Source organism: Electrona antarctica (genome assembly GCF_951216825.1).
Source record: "Electrona antarctica genome assembly, chromosome: 3".
Lineage (NCBI taxonomy): Eukaryota > Metazoa > Chordata > Actinopteri > Myctophiformes > Myctophidae > Electrona > Electrona antarctica.
This window is the reverse complement of record NC_136808.1, coordinates 47935633-47961758: the sequence shown is the minus strand read 5'-3', so window position 1 is coordinate 47961758 and position 26126 is coordinate 47935633. Positions and strand designations below refer to the sequence as shown.

General features: G+C 42.3%; 1 protein-coding gene across 1 annotated transcript in view; it reads left to right on the top strand.

Moving 5' to 3' along the window:
- tmc3 (transmembrane channel like 3) overlaps positions 1-26126 on the top strand; it is a gene marked incomplete at both ends in the record, with an annotated part of 55963 nt that overhangs the window by 3300 nt on the left and 26537 nt on the right. Inside the window, 7 exons of the mRNA XM_079496382.1 lie at positions 7268-7343; positions 13029-13110; positions 13927-14033; positions 17247-17345; positions 18076-18218; positions 21409-21556; positions 24023-24066. Of these exons, the coding sequence (XP_079352508.1) occupies positions 7268-7343; positions 13029-13110; positions 13927-14033; positions 17247-17345; positions 18076-18218; positions 21409-21556; positions 24023-24066 (699 nt within the window). The remainder of the gene's footprint in view (positions 1-7267; positions 7344-13028; positions 13111-13926; positions 14034-17246; positions 17346-18075; positions 18219-21408; positions 21557-24022; positions 24067-26126) is intronic.

Genomic DNA, 26126 nt, shown 5'->3' with positions numbered 1-26126 from the left:
TCTCTGCACCTCTAGGTCTGGGAGATGATCACGTCTACTTTGTACTAGCTACACATGCTGTGCCAAATGCATTCACTCCAAAGGAGCTCGAAGAAATATCAGCCAAAGACCCAGTGCTAGCCACCGTGAGGGAGAGTATACAAAGTGGAAACTGGAGTCGTTGTGAAGCTGCATACCAGCAGTTCAAAACAGAGCTGTCGACTGTTGGGCAGATGGTGTTGCGCATAGTTATGCCACAAGCAGCACAGAAACGCACCCTGATGTTGGCTCACGAGGGTCATCAAGGGATTGTAAAAACAAAACAGACTGAGAACAAAAGTATGGTGGCCGGGAATGGACAGAAACGTGGAATTGAAGGTGAAATCATGTCCTGCCTGTCAGCTCACCAGTCCACCACCACCTCAAACAGTGAAGTGAATCTGCTCACTAGCATCACCTCAGCAAATATAATCAAGGCACGGAGATGCATCTTTTCTGTTCATGGCCTCCCAGAAGGCATTGTCAGTGATAATGGCGCTCCTCTAGTGGCGACTGAGTTTGAAGTGTACCTAGCAGAGCATGGTATTGCACATGGTATTGGCGCATTACTCCGTATTGGCCTCAAGCAAATGGAGAGGTTGAAAGACAGAATAAAACACTCTGCAAGGCCATACACACGTCGCACGGCTCATGCTGAAGGAAAGAACTGGCGCACTGAACTGCAGACATTTCTTATGGCCTACAGGAGTACCCCAGGACGTAGTCCAGCGGAGATGCTGTTCGGACGCCAGATCAGAACAAAGTTGGCTGAGTTCTCTGTTAACCAGCAAGCAGGTGACTCTGACATACGCTCTACTGATGCCGCAAGGAAGGCGAAAGGTAGAGTGGATGCTAACAAACACAGAAGGGCACGTGAGAGCACAGTCCAGCAGGGGGACATGGTCCTGCTGCGACAATCCAAACAAAACAAACTGTCTACAACATATGAGGAAGATCCTTACACTGTTGTGATAGGAAAGGAGACTCTGTGTTTCTTCACAGAGATGGCAGGCAGATCATGCAACATGTGTCGTTTGTCAAGTTGTGGATACAGCCACAGTCTGGACTTGGGACGAACAGGTCACACTTCCAACCGACTACAGTTGCAGTTCCAACCATGGCTACTGAGCAACAACTTTGTCCACAAAGAAACAGACAGCCTGCTAGCCTGAAAGAATATGTGACTTAGTCAGGCATTGCCATTAGGGAGCAGAATAATTATATTTTGTGTGTGGAAGAAACTGGGTCATAGTGAAGTGTAAAGATTATTTGAGCACAACAGATATTTTGAGTTGGAATATTGTACATTTCTCTATGGTGATGGTTATCATCCAAGAAGGGGAGGGATGTAGTGTCCAGTGACACTCGTATTGTATTGTCACTCATTGTATTGCATAATGTACCAGGATGTTAGACACAGGTGTATCATATTATATGTGATTAACACACAAGTGGAGGTGATTACATGCAACACGGCTGTTACTTGATCATTGAACGCTGATCAGTAAAGTAGTACAAGGCAGTCCTGTCTCCGGCTGGTTTAATACGAATATATGTGGATAAAACACTACAGGACCAATATTATATGAAGATAGGTTGAAATGTGGTGAAGTGGTCCTTTAAGAGCATCAGCTGTTAGTGGGGAGGTAGGGCTTTCACTTCTACTGATTTTTACTAGTTGACTAGTTTAATAGTCGACTAGTTTAATAGTCGACTAGCTGTTTAACTACCTATTATGTAAAATAAAAATAAAATAATAATAATAATAATAATACTATTTGTTTATTTAGAAACTGTGTACATTGGTGACTATAATCTAGCATTCTAGCTGATCGTGAGGCCTACAAAAACGGGAGAAAAAAACTTTTTTTTGGTCTTATCAACTAGTCAACTAGTACCAGCAAGGTCAGCTAGTGGATTTACTAGTCGACTAGTTGAATAGTCGACTAGTCGACTAACTGCTTAAAGCCCTATGGGGAGCATGGGGGGAGGGGGGCATACCATCTACTTTCACCATGCAGCAAAACAAACATTTAAAAAATTCAGCAAGGAGTATATTATATAAATATAATATAATAATGTCATATATCGGTATGGGCCGATAATGACCCTGAAAATAATCAGGGATCGGATATCGGTCTTTGTAACTACTTTGTTGTCTAACTGTGCACCTAATGTCCTATACTCGTGTCCTATATAATGTCTCTCTCTCTCTCTCTCTCTCTCTCTCTCTCTCTCTCTCTCTCTCTCTCTCTCTCTCTCTCTCTCTCTCTCTCTCTCTCTCTCTCTCTCTCTCTCTCTCTTCAATTCAATTAGCTTTATTGGCATGAATGTAATAACTACAGTATTGCCAAAGCATACAATGCAGCAAAAAATAAAATAAATAAAAATATAACAGAAAACAATATCTCTCTCTCTCTCTCTCTCTCTCTCTCTCTCTCTCTCTCTCTCTCTCTCTCTCTCTCTCTCTCTCTCTCTCTCTCTCTCTCTCTCTCTCTCTCTCTCTCTCTGTGTGCATTTCCAAATAACACATTGCTTAATGAAAGTGCAGTGAAACAAACAAGTTTACAACGGAACTGTACCGATGTCTCACGTCAACTGAACAATATTATACAATTTACAATTTAGGCGTTTAGCAGAAGCTCACAGTAGCCAGAGTGACTCACAGTAAGCAAGGACAACACAAGGTGGATACATCAAATGCATAGACGATAGTAATCTAGGATCATAATAAGCAACCGTTGCCATTAGTAGGACGGATTGCGGTCTATAGCAATCTGCTATTTTTGGTGAAGACACTGGTAGTGCTAGATTGAAAAATAACATACCAAGAATTAAGTACAACTCACATCTGTTTTACTGAGGCTGGACGGTGTGAAACTGAAGTGATATCGATACATTCCAAATATTATGAAAGTATTCTGAGGCACCGAGCTGGACTTGTGTCACTAACGGCACCCGATAGGCCACGGCACCCACTTTGAGAAACCCCAGCCTTATCAAGCTACTGAAACGTATCCAAGGGATTGGCATTTTATTTTATTTTTAATATTATGTAAACAGTAAACACTAATCTCTCCTTTAGCGGTGAGCCTTGTGCCACGTAGAGCATTCACTTCTAGTCATTTTTACTAGTTGACTAGTTGCCTAGTTTACTAGTAGACTAGTCCAGTGGTTCTCAACCCGTGGGTCGCGACCCCTCGGGGGGTCGCCAAATTATTTTGGGGGGTCCCCAAATTATTATTATTATTTATTTATTTTTACTTTTTTGCAACTGAATGGCTGGAAAGTGGAAATGAAGAGTTTACATATAGTACACATAGTACATGCATACACCTTCCCTAATGATTATATCTGGTTTCAGTATTTATTTATGGTGTATTGTCTCTATTATTAAGGTTATTGTAGCAGTCAATTTATATTGGGGGTCGGGAGGGGGCGGGGCGGGGGTCCCGAGACATTGCCAAAGCATTTCCGGGGGTCCCCGGCCAAAAACGTTGAGAACCCCTGGACTAGTCGACTAGTTGTTTAACCACCTATTATTTGGAAATAAATATTTGTGCATTTTTAAAACTGTGTACATTGGTGACTATAACTATAATCTACCTGATCTTGAGGCCTACAAAAACATTTTTTTTTATCAACTAGTCAACTAGTACCAGCAAGGTCGACTAGTGGATTTACTAGTCGACTAGTTGCTTAATGCAGCTAGTGCGACGTGCTTATCTGATCCTTAAGAGACGCGGCCGCAGGGAGGACACACACCGTACCTCTTCATTAGCTCCTATGGTCGGGGAAGCGCTAACGCTCGCGGCGGCTAATGACAGGAGAAGCCAACAGAGCGTTTAACGCTATAGTGGGGGCTAAATAACGATTAACATTCTCCTGTCTGCACAGGCTCTCAGCCTTAATGGTCGCTCCTATACGGAAAACAAACAGAATTAGCGGGATAATTATTTCAGCACATGTTCCTCTGGTTTCTCTTTTCTTTTACCGTACCCTCCTTAACCACACTCGAGTGGCTCCCCTAAACTCTTAATGTCTTTTTCAGGACATTCATAAAAGCACTTGGGAATGATGAACACTTATTTCTATTTTACTAGCCTTAAAGCATGAATATCATCACTGGGTATAGACTACTCATTTACACACAGATACTGTATTACAGTGGCTCTCAACCAGTGGTCCTTGAGGAGGTTCCAGGTGGTCCCACTCCCCAGCTTTAATGATGGAAAGTTGGTAACCAAATGGAGTTTATTAGAGCATAAAATGAAACCGAATGGAGCCATAATTCAATGTACACTCTCAAGAGTAAAGTTATTGTAAAACATACAGTACATGCATTGCTTAATTTACAAGACGTCTACACAATTATAATAATTGTTATTTTGTTGTCTCTCCTAATGGTACCAACATCAAACACAACATGGAATTGTGGACAAAATCGTATCAAACAACAACAATAGATGATTTTGTTTTGGGTCAGAGAGGCTAAATGTCAGGTGGTCCGTTACTTAAATGCTGAATAAATAATGGACCTTGACATGAAAAGGGTTGAAAACCACTGCTGTACTGCTGTAGTATAGGCTGTCACACCCAGTGGAACCACTGCTGTACTGCTGTAGTATAGGCTGTCACACCCAGTGGAACCACTGCTGTACTGCTGTAGTATAGGCTGTCACACCCAGTGGTTCTCAAACGGTTTCATGCCAAGGACCCCCAAATTGACCCGTGGAGCCCCATTTGAAAAATATATGCCAGGGAGAAGAATTTTAGAAGAATTGTATGGCTCTAGCAGTTTCTCAAACCATTTTAATTCCAAGGACCCACAGTTTGACATGCATTAGTCTCTACAGACCCCCATTGAATGGCATTTATATCTGTGGGACCCCAATTTATATTGTAAAATAAATGTTGACTTAACTCTGAGAGTGTACAAATGGAACGGGTCCATTTAGTTCCATTTGTACACTCTCTGAGTTATAAACCCATAAGGGTCCATTTGGTTCCATTTGTACTTGTTTGAGGACTTGTAATTGTTTTTACAATTATTATTATTTTCATTTATTGTATTTAATCAAGCTAGCAACTTAAAAACTATCTGGGGCGAAACAAAAGCCTGAGTAGACAATAAAGTGACACAACATTATTTTTTGTAGTGTGGGGCTACAGGGACAAAAAAAAGAGAAAAACTGAAATAAATGTGGACAGAGAGAGAGGGGGAGAGAGAGAGAGAGAGAGAGAGAGGGGGAGAGAGAGAGAGAGAGATGTGCTGAGTGTGCCCCCTATGCGGGGCAGCTTTTATATGGGCAGTTTGTTATTGCTGCTGCTGCGGGGGCGGGGTCTTTATTGCCATCATCGGGGGCGAGATGCAAGTCTGCGTTTTTTTATATCTTCTGTAATCTCTGGCTGAATGCCTGTGATTACACCCTCTGCAATAACAGCTCATATCTTATACCACAAACCAGAGATTATTGTTTTTGCCCTCCGCTTTACTCTATACACAGTTTGACTATATGCATTCCGATTTTGATTATATTTTCTGTTAAAAGCATAATCTTATTAAACCAGTGGTTTTCAACCTTTTTCACATCAAGGTATATTATTTCTTCAGCATTTGAGCTACGGACCACCATTGTTTAGACTCTCAGACCCAAAACTTATAATTATGTTGTTGTCGTTGGATAGGATTTTGTCCACAATTCCATCCATGCTGTATTGGTGTTGGTACCACAGGAGACACAACAGGCAAACACATTTTCTACATTCTCTAATGTGGACTTCTTGTAAATTAAGTAATGCAGATGTTTAACGATGATTTAACCAGAGCGTAAAATGATCTCAGGAGTTAAATATATAAGGGTCCATTTGGTTACCAACTCTCCATCATTTAGCTGGGGACCACCTGGAACCCCCTCAAGGACCACTGGTGGTCCCCGGACCACTGGTTGAAAACCACTGTATTAAACTATTGGCATAAAAAAATAAAAAATAAAATAAAAATCAGACCAGTCTGAAGTGAGTGGTGCTGTACTGTGCTGTAGTAATGTACTGCACCCTCCTCCCTAGCCTGTGCGTGCGTGCGTGCGTGCGTGCGTGCGTGCGTGCGTGCGTGCGTGCGTGCGTGCGTGCGTGCGTGCGTGCGTGCGTGCGTGTGTGCGGCTGCGCAACAGTGACACTTGGTGGTCAACAAACGCTATTTCCGTACTCGGAACAGACACAGGGACAGGAGTGGCTAGCACCACTCAAAAAAACAAAAGAAAAAAAACAAACACCTGGCCTATGTGGTATGTTCCCTCTAAGTTCACGGCTAGGTTAGCGCCTACAGCAGGTGCTAACAGGTGATAGAGATATATATATAGATACAGTACACACTGTAGTGGTTTAGTATCTGAACATCACTGGATTGATGAGCTTGCACTTCTCCGCCAGAGTGCACTGTGAATACTTGTTGAGAGAGAGAGAGAGAGAGAGAGAGAGAGAGAGAGAGAGAGAGAGAGAGAGAGTGAGAGAGAGAGAGAAATCAGTGATTAATGTGTGGCCCCCGTAGCAACCCTTGAAGTAACCCCGGTGCTGGGATGGGATGAGCGCTGTAAATCTAACGAGGGCTCCTGGTTTCACTATATTGTCATACACTGTAAATCGGACGGATCGAGGCACATGTTGTTCACTGAATCACTTTTAGAGGGAGGAGTTCCTGACCTCCACGCGTGGCTTTTATTTCAACTTCTGCTCTGCGTTTTTCTGTTAAAGGAAAATTCCGAACCAACTGTTTTCTGACCTCATAATGTTTCATCCGGTACCACTCCTTCTAGGATATAATATAATAAACCATTTAGGTTTTAACCACTTTAAGCATTATTTTAACTGTTGAAGCAGTTCTACAAGCTCACAGGCTCCCGGGCTGCCCCAGAGTTACTGTCGAAGTGTCCTTGAGCAAGATTCTGAACCCCTAATTGCTCCCGATGTGCTGGTTGGTGCCTTAATTGCATTTCTTTCCCATAGAGATTTCCCAAAAAATAATTACATCAATTATTTTAAGCAACCTATACAATCAAGCCATCCAGGATACGTAGATCCGTGTGCTTGTAGATCTGCTATTTTCACTACTCTGTGTTAGAGTTAGAGATGTTGCATTCTCATGAATATGTCACGCTGTGTGTTGTGTTGTGTTTAGGGGTGTAACGATATAGTGCTGCATCGTGTCTTGTTATGTTATGAATGTGTTGAATTTGTGTTCCCCGTGCAGGCAGGCTAGGGAAATCGTTCTGAAGTATGAAGGCAGGCTAACGAGGACCAGAGGCTACCAGGCTGCAGGAGCCGATGTAGGTACAGTACACGATGTACATGATGTAGATACAGTAGTACATGTAGTACAACCATTAATTACAATGATGTAGGTATACGGTACAGTACAGTACAGTACAGTACAGTACAGTACAGTACAGTACAGTACACAACCACCATCTATGAAAACCTGGATAACCTGTCAGTCAGTCTGTCAGTCTGTCATGCCTCCATATATGGTCACGCCTCTTGACATCATGCCTTGTGACATGTCACGCCACCATAATATATGGGCGTGTCCATATATGAAGATCACGACACTAACCTCATAAAACCCTGAATAGCCATACATGGAGAAGACTGGATCATCACCTAGATCTGCATATATGGAGCCGGCCAGCATACATCCAAACTCAAACCCTTAGATCTCCGTATATGAAGCAGTCCTGTTCTGACATTCCATATGTTGATCCCTCCCCACTGTCCTTCCTCTTCGATGTCTCCCTTTTTTATGTTTTTTTTTTGTGGCTTTCGCCTTTATTTTATATTTTTCATGGAGGGACAGACAGTAGGCTGACAGGAAATGGGGGAGAGAGATGGGGGGGGGGGGGTGACATGCAGTAAAGGCCGTCGGGATCGGGAGTCGAACCCGTGGCACACTGCCAGACTGGATTACCAGCCAAGGTGCCTGGACCGCTGAGCCCGATGTCTCCCTTTTGACTGATACCTGTCCATTTGTTATTAGTATAAATAGAGTTCTCAACAGGCCTGAAAATTAACCTGGGCCCTCATCAAACCCTGTACATTCAAGGCACTGCCCCCGCTGTCACACTTAGATCTCCATATACAGAGCTGACCTGTCCTGACATTCCATATGTTGATCTGACCTCATCAAACCCTGTACACTCAAGACACGCTCCATATATGACCAGACCTCATCAGACCCTGTACACTCAAGACACTCTCCCCCGCTGTCACACTTAGATCTCCATATATGGAGCTGACCTGTTCTGACATTCCTGTGAACCCAACTCAAGACACACTCCATATATGGCCAGAACCGAATTCATTCCATATATGTTGATCTGACCCCCATGCCAAAGCGCCAGCGCTCACCCAGCAGTCTGTCGTCAGCCATACGGATGCGTTTGTGCGTGCACCTCGCCCTTTAGTGCGTGATCGCTTTTCGCCCTCAGGGCGTCTTACTGGTTACAATGATGTAGGTATACAGTATAGTACAGTACACAACCACCATCCATTACAATATGTGTCTGTCTTAATGTCCGCTACATCAAAGTGTACTTAAAGTACGAAAAGTATAATCTATGCAGAACGTCCCATTTCAAGTTTTCCAAATAAACTGCAAATAACATTTTTATTTGGACAAGGTGTTTAATATGCAAGATGGTGTCAGACTCCGGACGTTTAACACCGTCGGCTGCCAAAAGCCGTGATATCACGGCTTTGATAGCTTTATATTGATATGAAAGATTTGAGCTAAAAAACTACTTTTAGCCCTGGGCCTGTTGCTAGGCAACGCCTTGCTCACCCCCCGCCCGCACGAAACGTGCGCGCACGGAAACGACGTCGCTGTCCGAGGTGATGATCAGACATACGAGGTTCTGGTCATATTTCTGATTTTTCGACGCATCGCGATTACATTATTAACGTTTCTGGAGAAAGATAGCTAGCGTGAGCTAACGCTAGCATTAGCTTCTTCTTCTTCTGCATTTTGGGAAACGGAAAAAAAAGAAAAATACGGAAGTGCTTCAAAGCTCATTGCATCCGTCCACTAGTGGCCACACGTGGAAGCCAAAGTGTTTTAAATGGAACCGGGCGTTTATTTGAGGTAGGGCAACTATTAGGAAATCTACGGTAAGTCAACTACTCTAAGACACTCTACACACACATGCGCACGCACACACACATGCGCACGCACACGCACACACACACACACACACAGCTCCACCAGACTATATGCAGAAGGAGCTTTAGAATTATTTACACTGCACTGCAGCAACCTGATGCCTACTGGCTCAATGATATTTATTAGATAGAACACACACACACACACACACACACACACACACACACACACACACACACACACACACACACACACACACACACACACACACACACACACACACACACACACACACACACACACACACACACACACACACACACACACACACACACACACACACACACACACACACACACAGGCTCTGTTTGATTTGATTTCTGTTGTCCAGACTGCAGAGTCACACCATGGCCAGTGGCGTCACTCTTCTAAGTTATGCGCTCCTTTATATCTGTCTCTCATTCTTTTCAGTTTTCTCACACACACACACACACACGCACGGACGCACGCACGCACGCACGCACGCGCACACGCACACAGAGAGAGAAAGAGAGAGAAGCGGAAAGATAGAGAGCCCAGCACGGCAGCATTGCCATGACCAAATTTACTGCCTGTTGTTATGGCTCCAGTTTAATTAAAATGTTCCAGAGACATTGGGCAAGGCTGCTCAGGAAGCGCCATTAGAATTAATTGACTTTTAGCTCGCAAGGCTTATGATGAATTATTAATTATAAAGATTGGCTGTTGGTGGTTAATTGAAATGAGAAATCATCGAGCTTGAGCTGACCTCGTCGTTCACGATTGATAACGCTCATCGTATAGGTTTCTGCTCTCGCTGTGGCAAAAATCATACTTGCAAACATTTTTTGTTTGATATGCTAAGCCACTGAATAATGGGCCATTCATTTTTCCAATAGAGTTGGAATATATCAGAGATTAAAATAGGGTGCATTTTGCATCCCAAAACTCAGTTTATAGTTAAGGGACGCAATAAAACAACCACCTCTGCATCCACGGGATACAATACTGTTTTTTAATTCTAGTTAATTTAGCAAGCTTTAGTTGTAATAATCATTTCTTCTTCTGTTTTCTACATGAATATAACCACATTATAACTTTAACCATATAAAATGAAATGGGAGTTAAATGCTGCAATTAGTAAAAAATAGCAAAATATGACTCCTAAGGTCGTTGAAGTGGGACTCATAAAATGTCCCTGGGACTCATCTAAAAGACCATCCCTGCATCCCGGGACTCATTACATTGAAAACCTATTTACATGACTGATATATATTTATATATTTATATCAATTATTTTAATTGATATAAAGAATCAAGCCATCCGTGATCCTGGTGAATCATGACCATAAACCTTTGATTCTGTGAAAACATGAACATGAAAAACATTAATGTCTCCCTTTTGACTGATACCTGTCCATTCAAACTCTAGACGGGCCTGCCCCAAAGTGTAGTACTGCTGCCCCCCCTGCCGCCCGGCCGGCGAAATCTAGAGTTCTCAACAGGCAGGAAAATTTAAGCCCGGCCCTACCTGGGCCCTCATCAAACCCTGTACACTCAAGACACTGCCCCCACTGCCACCCTTAGATCTCCATGTATGGAGCTGACCTGTTCTGACATATGTTAATCTGACCTCATCAAACCCTGTACACTCAAGACACACCCCATATATGGCCAGACCTCATCAAACCCTGTACACTCAAGAAACGCTCCATAGATGGCCAGACCTCATCACACCCTGTACACTCAAGAAACGCTCCATAGATGGCCAGACCTCATCAAACCCTGTACACTCAAGAAACGCTCCATAGATGGCCAGACCTCATCAAACCCTGTACACTCAAGACACTGCCCCCGCTGCCACCGTTAGATCTCCATGACCTGTTCTGACATTCTATATGGGGTCTAGCTTCCTGTCATCTTCTATACTGGCTCGCCCCAGGGCTGTGTTTTATCTGCCTTTCTATACATTCTTTATACCAATGGTTGTTTTAGCCATTTCCCCAACAGATTCATCATTAACTACAGTACGCTGACGACTCGGTCATCGTCAGCCTGCTTGATAATGATGAGAATTGCCATGGGCAAGTGTTTGGATGATTTTCTATTCTGGTGTGACAACGTCTTCTTGCAGCTTAATGTCTCTAAAACAAAAGAGCTACCGGTACATGCATAGAGTTTTAGACGTTCCTCACAATCCCCCCAGAAGAGTGTTGTCAATGGACAGACCGTATATATTGTATCCAGCTATAAATATCTAGGTACAATAATTGATGACAAGTTGAAATTGGCCTAAACACTGATGTGATGTATAAAGCCTATAGCCTATACTGGCTACAGTAAGTTCAATGTGGACAAGACTCTGATGAAACTGTTTTACAGTGCCTTCATCCAGTCATTTCTTTTTCCATTATTTGTTGGTATGGTAATCTTTGTATCAGAGACAAGAACTTCCTTGGGAAAATTGTAAAACGTGGCCTCTAAGGTAATTGGCTCACAGATGAACTTATCTTTAAGAAACAGGTGCTCAACAAAGCTCTGTGTATTCGCTCTGATGCTGCTCACCCATTACATGTACAAACTCCTCCCATCTGGCCTTCGCTTGCGAGGCCCTGTGCCACAAAAAACAGGCACAAATATTCCTTTCTCCCCGTCTCTATTTGCACATTGAATGCTGCTGTGGGTAGGTGAAGGAGATAACCTTATGAGCACTTTATTGGTCTCGTGTCTATGCACAAGCACTTTCTATGGCCGGCTTGAAAGGTTCACTTCTGTGGACTCTAACATTACACCTAGTTGCATGTTTAAGCATTTATTTCATATTGACATGTCAATTTCAGCTCTGACATCTGTGACCGGGTCTGGAAAATAGGCCCTCATCTCGACCAGAGTAATTTTTCAGTTTTTTATAGATTATTAAAGTACAGAATGTAAGCTTTCATATGATGTATCATTCAATTAAATTGAAATATTTGAAGGAGATATGACCATTTTAAAATGATTGTGCCGTTTTACCCAAAGCTGAGAAAATCCCCTTTGAATGTTCACAACATTTCAACACCTAGAGCTGGCTAGCCTACTTTGACTTATAAATGTATACATTTAATTTGCCCAAATCAATAATCTGTTGGAATGAACATCTTCAACATTCAAGTTGTGTTAATATGAAAAAAAAACGAAAATCACAACAAAAAAAAATATCAAGTATATTTTAGATTTTCTGCCTTTTCATTATAGGCGAGATGAGGACCATTTTGCTAGACCTGGTCACATTTATTTCAGACCTGCTCTAGTATGTGAGGAGTCTGCCTGTGCTATTAACTCATTTTGGAGTTTGAGTTTGAACAGTTAGTCTTGCCGTCATGACTGTCTCTGTATCAAAAAGAGTCACATTTAGTCTTAGGTGTAGCCATCATAGCTTCTCGTTTTTATTCAGTTTGTATTCAGTTTTCATCAGTGAGAAAAAGGTAGTCAACGAAACATTTCCATCATAGTTTTAGTCAACGACATTAACACTGGTTAACAAATCAATGGATCTTTCTCTCTCTTTCTTTTTTATCTCTCTCTCTCTCTCTCTCTCTCTCTCTCGCTCTCTCTCCAATTGTTTGTTTTCTTAATGTACGATATTAGGTTATTGTACTTTGCTTTCTCATCTCTGTATTTTCGGTATTCTGTTTTTCTAATATGTGTATGTGTGTTATGTCTTGTGAAACGAAAGAGACACCTCGCTGTAGAGCATAACATGTACATCGATATTTATCTGTCAACAAAATATAAAAAAGGGAAAAGAAATAGATCTCTGTCCTTACCATCTATGTTCTGGCCTCCTGTCCTGCAGCTGGTGAAGAAACTCTCCCGGGTCCTCACCAACATTGTGGTTCTGTTCATTCCCTGGGAGATGAGGATCAAGAAGATAGAAAGTGAGGCTACCATCCATTTATTTTAGTGTCTAACACATTCCATCTCATGTGTTTGTTGAGATCTCTCATCGATGCTATTATCTATTTATTTTACTGTATGACAAACTGCACCTCATGTTTTTGTTGAGATACCATGTTCTCTCATCAATGCTATCACTCAGTCAGAGAGAGAGAGAGAGAGAGAGAGAGAGAGAGAACGCACTGGTGTGCTCTCTTGTCGTTCGTTTATTCAGTGCACTCGGTGCGTTGTCGTTCGAAAATCCAGTGCGCTGCACACCGGGTGTGCCGAGTGCCCGCACTGAGCGACCCTACCCTGAAGCTGGGGTTGTCCAGTGTGAATCGGTGTGAATGCGTCACAGCTGTGGTCGTAAATAAGGCACACTGAACGCACTCTGTGACGTCACCACCCACCACACTCAACAAACTGACCACATTCCCGGTGCGCATTTCCGAACGCACCCTAACACAAGGGTCACGACCCCTCTGGGGTCGGCAAACTATTTTAGGGGGTCGTCAGATTATTTTCTAAATGTGTCATTATTTTCACTGATGTGTCAACAGCAAATAGAATATGGTGTTGCCGTGTGTGTCCCAATCAAACCAAGATTGAATCCACCTGTTGTGTTCCAAAACCAGGCCCAACCGTCTCACTCTCTCAGCAAGGGTTGTAATATTACTAAAATGTTTAAGAAAATGTGTGTGTAACCGTATTTTCTCTATTATTAAGGATATTGTATTTGTAAAGCTGTCAATTTGTAGATTGGGCTAATAGGGCTTTAGTTATATTAATTCATAATGTAATTTTCTGTGTGTGAGGTCACTTCGGGTCGGGCGTGGCATCCTACTTCATCTTCCTGCGCTGGCTCTTTGGAATAAACATCGTTCTGACCATCATGACCGGAGGCTTCATCGTCCTGCCAGAGGTCAGTGTGTGTGTGTGTGTGTGTGTGTGTGTGTGTGTGTATGTGTGCGTGCGTGCGTGTGTGCATGTGTGTGTGTGTGTGTGTGCATGCATGCGTGCGTGCGTGCGTGTGCGTGTGTGCGTGTGTGTGTGCATGTATAGGCAGCTTGAGCTAGGCCTACTGTATACTAGAAGCTCGATCTCGCTCTAACGCCACAACAAAGGTGTAACGGAGAAACCTGTGGCCTATAGAATTATGTTACCATAGGTGTAACACAGAAACCTGTGGCCTGTAGAATGATGTTACCATAGGTGTAACGGAGAAACCTGTGGCCTGTAGAATGATGTTACCGTAGGTGTAACGGAGAAACCTGTGGCCTGTAGAATGATGTTACCATAGGTGTAACGGAGAAACCTGTGGCCTGTAGAATTATGTTACCATAGGCGCTGTTTGATGGGCAAAAGAGGTGGCTGAAATGTGCCTCAATAATGTGTTTTATATTAACTGTACAATCAGAGAATAGAGATCTCAACAGGGCCGGAAATTAAGGTCTGGCTCTACCTGGACCCTAAATGGGGTGGCCCGAGGCCCCGCCTGGCACACATTTTACGCCCGAAACGTGAATAAAAAATAAAAAAAAGGGGGAAAGAAATTCCATATATGGGCATTCCCAGCTGATACCCTAATACAATCCCTGTTATGCCCATATATGGAGATCCATGGTGACCAGGGGGCTGATGTCACGTGATGTCACGATGACGCAGGGGCTTGCCTTGGGTGAGTGATCGATTGTGGGTTAGGTGACAAAAACGAAGGTTTCATAGTTATCTGCGACCTTTGGTCGCAAAAAAAAAAGAAAACTACAACATGACGTCACTGAAGCCGCAGTGATAAGCGACACACCACTCACATCTCTCTGTTTTTACTAAAACTACAACATGATGTCACTGAGCTGCGGGGATAAGAGACTCACCGCTCACCCAAACACATCGCTCTGTTTTTACTAAACTACAACATGACGTCACTGAGCTGCGGGGATAAGAGACTCACCGTCCGCTCACCCAAACACATCTCTCTGTTTTTACTAAACATCATGACGTCACTGAGCCGCGGTGGTAAGCGACTCACCGCTCACCCCAAACACATCGCTCTGTTTTTACTAAACATCATGACGTCACTGAGCCGCGGTGGTAAGCGACTCACCGCTCACCCCAAACACATCGCTCTGTTTTTGAGGGCCACTACCGTATGTCTGTGGCAGGCTGGCAGCCAAGTCTATGGCCCCCAGAGGTGCCCCTCACTTCACACGAGTGTGATTTTTATTGCTCTCTTATTATTCCATTACTATTTTATTATTCAGTTACATTTCACTGATTTCTCTTTGAACAAAAAAGCCCACAGTAGGCCCGGTATATTCTTGGGCTTGACAATTTACTTTACAACTTTGGCCACGGCCACACAAATACTAAAAAGAGGACATTGTTTTTTTTTGTGGTTGTTCACAGCAGGGGTTATTCAAACGATACGAAGGACTGCTGATTTATGTCAGTCTCTGGAATGTAGACACAGGCAATTTCCCTGACCAGGAGTCGGCCTATCAATCATCCCCAATTGTCCAATCTCATTTGTTGTTTTTATTTATGTCCTCCCATGCCCTCAAGGTGTAACCTTACATCTCCACCTGTCTTCTTTATTGTAATGTATCACTTTGTTCCAATTAGGGATGTCCCGATACACTTTTTCCGCTTCCGATCCAATCCCGATACCTCAATTTCTGTGTTAGCCGATAGCGAATACCGATACCAGTGTCGTGATCTCATGTTGTGTTTATAACTATCTAGCTATATATCTTGTGTTGTGTTTATAGCAGTATCTCTAGTTCCAATCATCATGGATCTTCTTCCACATTATAATTGTTCCCTTGCTTTCAGTGTTTGTTTGTTTTTGTTTTTTTTGTCATAGTCATCTTGAATAAATGTTCATATAGTTTTAGTCAAATTTTACTAGTGATCTGACATTTATTTAGTTTTAGTCCACTAAATTTAATATTTTATTCGACTAAATCTACAGTTTATTTTGCAGACAAAGTCATGTATTTTGACGGCATCGTAATGCCTGATTTGGTTGCATGCTGAAAATAGCCAATCTACATGAGGTTGTAGATGTCTTTTAGTTCTACTGGATCTCTTCTTCTATAGTCCCTCCCTAACATTTTAGTCTAGTTTTTATTTGTTGACGAAATTGTAAAAAATAATTGTCTTAGTATTAGTAATAGTCAGCATTGCTTAGTTTTTATTTTTGTTTTCATTTAGTTTTCGTCAGTGAAAAAAGGAAGTCGACGAACATTTTTCGTCATAGTTTTAGTCAACTAAATGAACACTGCACCCTTCAGATGGACATTGGACAATGCTGAGGAATGAATCAATTAATTATGTGATCAATAATCACAACAGTCATATCTCTGTATTAGGGCTTCAAATCAATACAACCATTATTATCTGCTTTTGCCACGATTATGATGAATGGGTCGTTATAAAAATAAAAATAATTTATGACAATAGCAGAACTAGAAGCTCACAGCACGTTGCGATGCAATGTGTTGTGACTGTGAGCTTGTAGATCGACTATTTTCATTATGTTTGTAAGTACGCCATAGTGGCAGTGGTTCAGGAGGTACAGTAGATCGGCCACTTGGGAACAGGAGGGTTCCCGGTTCGATCCCAGGCTCTCCCAGAGTTAGTGTCGAAGTATCCTTGAGCAAGACTCTGAACACCTAATTGCCACCGATGTGCACTGCAGGTTGGTGCCTTGCAGTTTCATCGGTGTATGAATGTGTGTGTGAGTGTGTGCATATAAGTGCTTTATAAGTGCAGTACCATAAACATAACTAATCCATTAGTTAGTCAATTAGGTAGACCAATTTTGTCCATAAAAGAAAATCTTACATTTTTATCGTGTTGATTTGTATAATAATCTATATAAGGTACCCTATAATTTATATGAAATGTAAAGAAATATCTGTGAATGTGAATGTAACTCTGGTATGGTGTCTCCTCTCTCTCTCTCTGGTGGGCGCTCCTACAGTGAATGTAACTCTGGTATGGTGTCTCCTCTCTCTCTCTCTGGTGGGAGTTCCTACAGTAAATGTAACTCTGGTATGGTGTCTCCTCTCTCTCTCTCTGGTGGGAGTTCCTACAGTAAATGTAACTCTGGTATGGTGTCTCCTCTCTCTAGCTGCTGGTGGGCGCTCCGTTCGGGACCATCCGCAGTAAAACCATCCCCAAGGACCTGCTGTCCTCGGCCCAGGACCTGGACACCATCTGGTCTCTGGGGGTAAAAGCTGTGTTTTTACTGCTCCATCGATACATAGACAATGGTGCTTAAACATTACCCAACATGCTACTTTCACCTCCACTACAGCCTCCCGTCTGGATAAATAACCTGGTTATAAAATAGATTTAATGCTAATGGAGACTTGGCAACGATTTTCTGTCTGCTCTGTTTGTGTTGCGTGATTTATTCATAGCCTCTCATCATAGCCTTTACTGTATATGCTCAAGATGATGCAATTACACTGTGGTGGAAACTAAATACATTTACTCGTAAGTTCTGTACAATTCCCATACTTTTACTCCACTGCATCTCATCCAAATATTGTACTCTTAATCAACTACATTTAGGCTATTTAAAAAACTTTAGTTACTAGTTACTTTGTAGATTTTTGACTAAAAAACATACATTAACCACTTCATACTTTTGCAAATAGCCGATCTACAAGCTCACAATAAAGCTCACAATGTGATTTGTATACATACATTTTGATACCAATACTTTTGTATTCAAGTAAATGTTGCATTCCAGACTTTTACTTTTACTTACTTGCAGCATTGCTACTTTTACTTAAGTAAAAAATGTTGAGTACTTTTTGCACCACTGGCAATTAACTGTGTGTGTGTGTGTGTGTGTGTGTGTGTGTGTGTGTGTGTGTGTGTGTGTGTGTGCGTGCGTGCGTGCGTGCGTGCGTGCGTGCGTGCGTGCGTCTCTCTCTCTCTCCTTAAAACAGGGTTATCTTCAGTATTCGGTGCTGTTCTATGGTTACTACGGCGGGGCGAGGAAGATTGGCAGTGCCGGCTACCGTCTACCTCTGGCCTACTTCCTGGTTGGAATGGCTGTGTTCGCATACAGTTTCATCATTCTGCTGAGGAGGTGACCATTTACAACAGTTTTCACACACTAGGGCTGTCCTGTTCCCGGACCACTGGTTGCTTCACACTGTGGAAATATCCAGGATATTGGGATGTGTTAATGTTTAATAAATATGCACTGTGTAAACTTACGATAACTATAACCAAGGGAGCCTTTCACCCCAAAGCAGGCTAAGGTAACAGGAAGGTGTGAAATGTGACACCTCCGTCATCCCTCTCAAGCGAAAGGGAATGTAAGAAACAGGCCCACTATTTCCTCCAAACTGCCATAGATGGAAAGAGATAGCACCTCATTGTCTCCACTGTAAAGCACATGTCAGTTGTAATACTTCCTGGTCTGTAAACCAACCACAGGAAGGAGCTCAGCAGCCAATTGAATGTAAGCTAGTAAGAACCGCCCAGAGGGCGTCCCTGTCAGAGACAGAGGTTTTAATAAGCCACTTCGGTGACACCAGCAGTCAGATTCTAGTGGAACCAGCTAAGATGAATCCAGCCTCGTGCCAACCGTACGATGAACAACACAACTCACATTAGACCAATGGTAATTATTGATACATAATGCAAACTATTAATAATCAATGAATAATGTGTTATCCATGTGTTGTGTAAACCTGCCTGTAATCGACAAATGTATGTGTATTTCTCTCATTCATGCAGGTTATTTACCTAACTAACTAACTAACTAACTAACTAACTAACCTAAACGTAAAACTGGGTTAAAACTAACCCTTAAACCAATCCTAGACAATTAGTTCATGTGTTTAAATGTATGTTTGTTAAACGACAATAAAAGTATAAAAGACACTTGAGTTATATTATTTAGACAGTTTGAGTAAAGACATTACTCTTTGTGCAGTTGTGACCTTTTCAGTAAGGGTAGTTATGAGTCGATGCTATCAACTTAGCAAATTAAATCGTAGATAGCTATAAATCTGAACAGTAAATAACCATGGGGTGCGATTATTATCATAATCGCGGTAAACTTTACTAAAACAAACGCTCCAAATGAGCAAGGTTAGTGTGCAATTATCAACTTAATCGCGGTAACTTTACTAACAATTTTAAACCAGTAGCCTTGTAACTAAAATAGCCTTGTAACTAAATAGTTCAAAGCACGGTTAATAGATGCCACAGCTTCAGACTCAAAAGTCTCAAGCATAGATGGTAAAAAACCTGATGTAACCACAGGCCTTGTACTGCATGTACAAACAAAAGTAACTCCAGCGTAAAACAGTACATAGCATGAAATCCAGTTTAGCACAGAGCTCTGAAGAAGCCAGCAAACCATAGGATATAAAGCGTTACTGTAAAGCTAAAAGGTTGCTAACCTAATTACAGGCGGACAATTTGATCCGAGCTCTGGGTTTTAATGATTACTCCAGAATCAAGGACGTACGGCCTCTGATTCCAAGCAAGCTGAAGTCATTGATTTAGGGGTGATCATTGTAAACTAGAAAACGGGTCAATAGTCCCATGTTATCCTTGCTTTTCACCAAGGGTAAAATGGCCGCCAGTGTAAAGCTAATTTGCTAAAACCATTAGCCTTTTGTCTTGCCTTCCACACTGTGACTACCACCCAGCCATAGGCGGGGGAGGGGCAGTGATGAGATAGGCGACAACAGGGCAAAATGGCAACTTGCCTCTACTCTGAAATACTTCTAACCTAGCCATGAGCGGGGGAAGGGCAGAGTAAATAGGCAACAACAGGGCAAAATGGCAACTTGCCTCTACTCTCTAGAAGACTCTCCATCCCAGCCATAAGTGCGGGGGGAGGGTAGAGTTTGGTAAACAACAGGGCTCCACCACTATAACTTCTGCTTATCAGCAGGGGTGGGGGAAGTCATAAAGACAAGCCCAAATGCTAATTGTGACCCCACAAGAGGCACATGCAATAGGCTTGTGAATAAATGGAGCTAGGACAGCACTAACCACCAGGCTAAAATTGAGTAAATAAGGGAGGCAGGTTTTATTAGCAATGAAATGTGAAACCACTTTTAACTATAATACCTAGCTTAAATTAGACCAGAACCGTAACAGAAACAAAAATACTGTAAACGCTAAACTGGCTAAATCCCCGGTGTCAATGCTATAAAACTATAAAACCGTGATAATAATAGCACTTGCTAAAATCCCCAAGATTCAGATAAATTTGATAGGTGAGGCAAAGATGGCTAATATATTAATCAATGAGTTAAAAGTTAAAAGCGAAGTGGCACGATCAATATTCAAAAAATTTGCTACTGAGTGTAAAATAAGTCTGTCACAAAATACTCCAGTCATCAGAAAAGCAAATGCATTTGTTAATCTTAAAACAGCTTTCGAGAATGTAATGGACACTTATACAGATTATTTTGAAGAATTGAAAGAAGCTAATTTATCACAAAATGCTTTGCAAGTAAATAGTGAGCTCCATGACTGCACGACTAAATACTATAACATTAGAAAATTGTTACTGGATTCAGTGTGGTTACAAGTGGAACCACAATGGTCAAACTTGTCTGACACAATAAACAAATTGATTAGTTCAGAGACAAGAGAACCGATGGCATCAAAGACATTAGATGAAGCTCTCAACGCCTTAAATTTATTATTGCAGGAATGCAGATCGATAGTCAGTCCAGGCAGAGCAATCAAAATGCTCTCTGACCACAAGAGATTTGTCTTAGCAATAAAAAGGCTTAACCTGCAGGCCGCACCAGAAATAGCCCAAATAGGGTCAATACAACTACTAACACAGGTCACTGCAGCTGAGCCAGCAGGAGAAGTTGAAGACCCAGGCCCCGTCACCTCCGAACGAGCGGGGGAGGAAGAGAGGCAGCAGGAGGCTTTAGACGTTGAGGGGCGACAACGCAAGCGTGGGGGCATAGTCCCGTGAAATTGTCGCACACGTGCTCATTTCGTGCACAAGCGGGCTGACTAGACCTGGATTGTCTTGAGCTTTTTTTTTTTTTTTTACACTACGCGAGTTGCGAGTATGAGCAGACTGAGATCTGTGTCACACGCTCCCTGTCTGAAAAGATCTTAAGTGTGTACATGTTTTGCTGTATCTTGATCATAAAGTGATGTCATACCTAAGACATTTTCGCTGTAACTTAATCATAATGTGATGTCATCATACCTAAGACTTGTTTTGCTGTAACTTGATTATAATTATGATTCCATACCTAACTAAGACGTGTTTTTCCTCCCAGGATGGCCAAGAACTCCCGTCTCAGTCTGTCCAGCGCCTCCGATGAGAACTTCACCTTCTGCTGGAGGGTGTTCTGTGCCTGGGACTACCTAATAGGAAACCCTGAGGCTGCAGAGAGCAAGGGGGCCGCCATCGTCAACAGCATCAGAGTGAGTTACTGTATATGTAACGCCTGGGATTTTGGACTCCCGCGTGCAAGTCCAATATCTTAACCAAAGGGATATCCTCCCTATGGACCGGGGGAGATTTTAGACTTTTGAGGCCATCAGGCAGAGGCTCTGAGCCACTCTGCTACACTCACCAATGTAACGCCCGGGATTCAAACTCGGGTCTCCCGCATGAAAGTCCAATAGCTTAACCACTAGACCAAAGGGATATCCCTACTGCTACATACAGTATACACTGCATATATACTGATATACACTGTGACAGACTGAAGTGGGAGACAGAGACAGTGGAGAAGTTTCACGATTGAGGTGCGCAGCCTCTTTTATTTATGAGGGGAAATCATAGCAGTCCAGGGAATTGGAACGTGAATCACAGTCCGTTGGCCACACTGTGGCGTCAAAGGTCCCTCGACGGTATCTGCGATTGAGACAGAATTTAGTCTTTTATAAACAACAGAAAAGTAGCTGACATAAATCCTCCTCTTCGGAGCTAAGCCCTGTCTCCCGGCCCGAGGCCACTCTGGCGAGGCGGCGGTGACAGTGAGGTACAATAAACAGGCTTCTCTCTCTTCGGCCCTCTAGGTTCAACGGCAAACAACGGCTCCACTGGTGAGTCCGGGTAAATACAGGCAGGTGGTCTAACATAGAATAACACAGTTCGTTAGCTACGTCCTCTTCTCCCTGCCGGGTCCCCGGGACAGGTGTTGTGTCGCTCAGGTATGATGATAATACAGGTGTGCTCCCCGCTTCAACCCAAAGGGTCTCGCTAGCTTCTCATCCGTGGCAATATATAGCCTGAGCGGAGTCTTCGCCTTTAACGGCTCCTCTTGACTGTCAGGTGAATTAATATGTGAACAGTGGTAAGGTTTCTCTTACGACCTTGTTTTAGGCGGTGTCGGCCCGAGGTGGCAAGGGGTCCCCACTGTCTCTCTCTCTCACTAGCGACAGGGGGACGAGGAGTGGGTGGCGTCCTCTTCCGCCTCTCTTCCACATCGCTTCTCCGTGTCCGGCTCCGATCCTAGAAGCCTGTCAGATAGAAGGGCGATGAGGACATGCATACAAAGCCATATAACAGTGGGAAATATAGTGTATAGAAATATAGGACATATAGCGCGTGTATGGGAAATATAGTGTCGCTTACCACCCGAAGTCTCTCGTGAGGCCTGACAGTTTGTGGTGAACCAGCTGCTGCTGCGCTCAGAGTGAGAGCGGCTTTTATACTCGGCCTCGCTAGCCTAGTGGACTACTACGCTGACTTGCAATCCATGCAATCCGCGTTCGCATCCCACTGTCACCACTATTATTTACAACCGCAGACTTTTTAATAGTTTTTGGATTAAGGTTGGTGAGGGGTGCGTTGCTCCCCTGCTTGCGGTTATGTTTAGGTTAGAGTTAGAGATAGGGTTAGTACTAGTAGGCAAAACCACTTGTGTGCGGTCCAAATTAACAAAGCACAGCACTCCCTACCCCACTGACAACCAATCACAAGCAGAGTTTGGAAATGGATATGAAAACAGATATCGCATACTGTACACTGCCGAGAGTATGGGGGCCGACATCGTCAACAGCATCAGAGTGAGTTACTGTATATATATATATGCACTGTTAATCAAACCAATAAAAAAAATATAATTTTATTTTATAACAATACATGTAATCAATTAGAAAAAAATATATTTTTTTATTTTATAACAATACATTTACTCAATTATAAAAAGATTCACAATTGAATAACAATAATCAATCAGCAGTGAAAAATTGCTACAAGCTCACAATGTGACATGATCTGTTGTGTTTTATTCATCAAAATGTAAGATGGAGGCCTGGGCCATGGCTCAGTGGTCCAGGCACCTTGGTTCGACTCCCGATCCCGACAGCCTTTACTACATGTCTTCCCCCCATCTCTCTCCCCATTTCCTGTCAGCCTACTGTCTGTCCCTCCGTAAAATATATAAAATAAAGGCGAAAGCCACAAAAAAACATTCAAATGTAAGATGGAATAATGGCTAAGAACATGTCTCCGTATAACGCCAAATTAATTAAAGGTGAGAACGCAACGGGACCCTGTAGTTTAAAGGTGAGAACGCAACGAGACCCTGACGTTTTCTGTTCCGATTGTTGCCGTCTACACGTGGCCTAAGAAACTGAATTTTATATTATACATATATATATATAGCGTGATTGCGTGCGTGTGTACGTGAATGCGTGCACAGCAGACAGTTATACAGTGACATCTTACCTACCAGTGCATTGAGAATGATTTCCCAAAGGGCAGACAATTATTTTATTACCTTCTGCACTTCATAAGACTAGCCCGGTCAGCATGTTGCTACTGTGGATATATGGAATGAAAACACACTAATCATGATCTCATCACGTACAGTAGGTCTGTAGCATGTTTATAGCACAGTAAGCATCAATGATCTAATCTGTGTGTTTTCCTTCCAGGAGGCCATCGTCGAGGAGCAGGAGAAGAAGAAGGACACTAGTCTGTAGGTGTCTTTTTACTTCAGTGAAAGTTCCACTACTGCAACCTAGAAATACTCTGTTATGAGTCAAAGTCTGGAATTCAAAATGTACGTATTGGTAATTTAAGTATTTAAGTATTGGTATCAACATGTAGGCTACTTAAAGTATTGGTATCAACATGTAGGCTACTTAAAGTATTGGTATAAACATATTAAAGTATTGGTATCAACATGTAGGATACTTAAAGTATTGGTATCAACATGTAGGCTACTTAAAGTATTGGTATCAACATGTAGGCTACTTAAAGTATTGGTATCAACATACTTAAAGTATTGGTATCAACATGTAGGATACTTAAAGTATTGGTATCAACATGTAGGATACTTAAAGTATTGGTATCAACATGTAGGATACTTAAAGTATTGGTATCAACATGTAGGCTACTTAAAGTATTGGTATCAACATACTTAAAGTATTGGTATCAACATGTAGGATACTTAAAGTATTGGTATCAACATGTAGGATACTTAAAGTATTGGTATCAACATGTAGGCTACTTAAAGTATTGGTATCAACATACTTAAAGTATTGGTATCAACATGTAGGATACTTAAAGTATTGGTATCAACATGTAGGCTACTTAAAGTATTGGTATCAACATACTTAAAGTATTGGTATCAACATGTAGGATACTTAAAGTATTGGTATCAACATGTAGGATACTTAAAGTATTGGTATCAACATGTAGGATACTTAAAGTATTGGTATCAACATCATTAAAGTATCCAAAGTGGAAAGTAGTGTTTATGCAGAATGTCCCGTTTCACACGTTTAATTTAAAATCTTTTGAAAATAGCAGATCTACAGATCTATGTAACACGCTCTAACAAGCGATGTGTCACATTGTGAGCTTGTAGATGGGCTATTTTCAAATGACTGACATTCATATTGGTTTGTAATAGCCTAATTACCTCAAAATCTACTAAGTAACTACCGGTAGTAACTAAAAGTTTTCAAATCATTGCAGTGGAGTAAAAAGTACAACCACCACATTAACCAGTGTGTAACAGCCTGCCTCAGCTCCTATCTGTTCAACCATGATGCATGTTCTCTCCTCCTAGTGCTTTCATCAAAATCAAGCAAATTTACACCTCCCGTTGCAATCCCGGCCACACACACACGCACGCACACACAGACGCACGTGCGCAGACACACACACACGCGCGCGCACATGCACAGGCATAACTCTTACAAACAGCCCATTACTGCGGCGAAGGACTAGCTCTAAATCACCTCGCAGACATCATCAGAGCCGGTGGAGCACATTAAAAGTGGATTAATACATCAGAGATCAGCTCTGGAAGCAGCATAACATTAGCAGCAGTGCCCGGCCTTTAGTCGGTGGGATACACCGTTGTCCAGAACCAGCACAAAAGCCCCTGCCCAGGCTCTGGAGAGGCCCAGTCAAAATTACATTTTTGCTACGGACTTACAAAATGAGTGGACATTAATATCACCAGAAACACAAAGAGAAAGCCCTGAATGACCATAATAGGTCTGTAACTCTGAGTGTACAAATGGAACCAAATGGGTCCATTTGTACACTCTGAGTTATGAGGGTCCTTATGCAAATAAAACGTTTGAGAACCTCTACTAGTTGGACTCATAATGTGCTATAGCGAAAATCTGGAGACTTGACATTCAGTAATTGGGGCTTATGATAAAAATAAGAACATTATAATGGGGTGTGTAAAACAGAAAATCTGCCACAAATATTTGCCACATTAAATGTGTTTCCGGACACATTTAATGTTTAATTGTACCGAGCCATTCATCGCGATAAGATGTTGGGTACTCAAAAGGACACTAGTCATTCTATGAATAAACTTAAAAATAAAGCCTCGGGACACATTAAACGTGTCTGGGGCAAAGACTAAAGGTGGCCGTACACTAGCCGATAATCGGACATTTTTGGCTCGGGGGGTGCCCGACTCAATCGGGGGCGATTCTCGGGCATAAATTATCGTCTAGTGTGAGTGTATAAAAGATCCAATCGTAATCCCTCCGATCTGCTCGGGGCCGC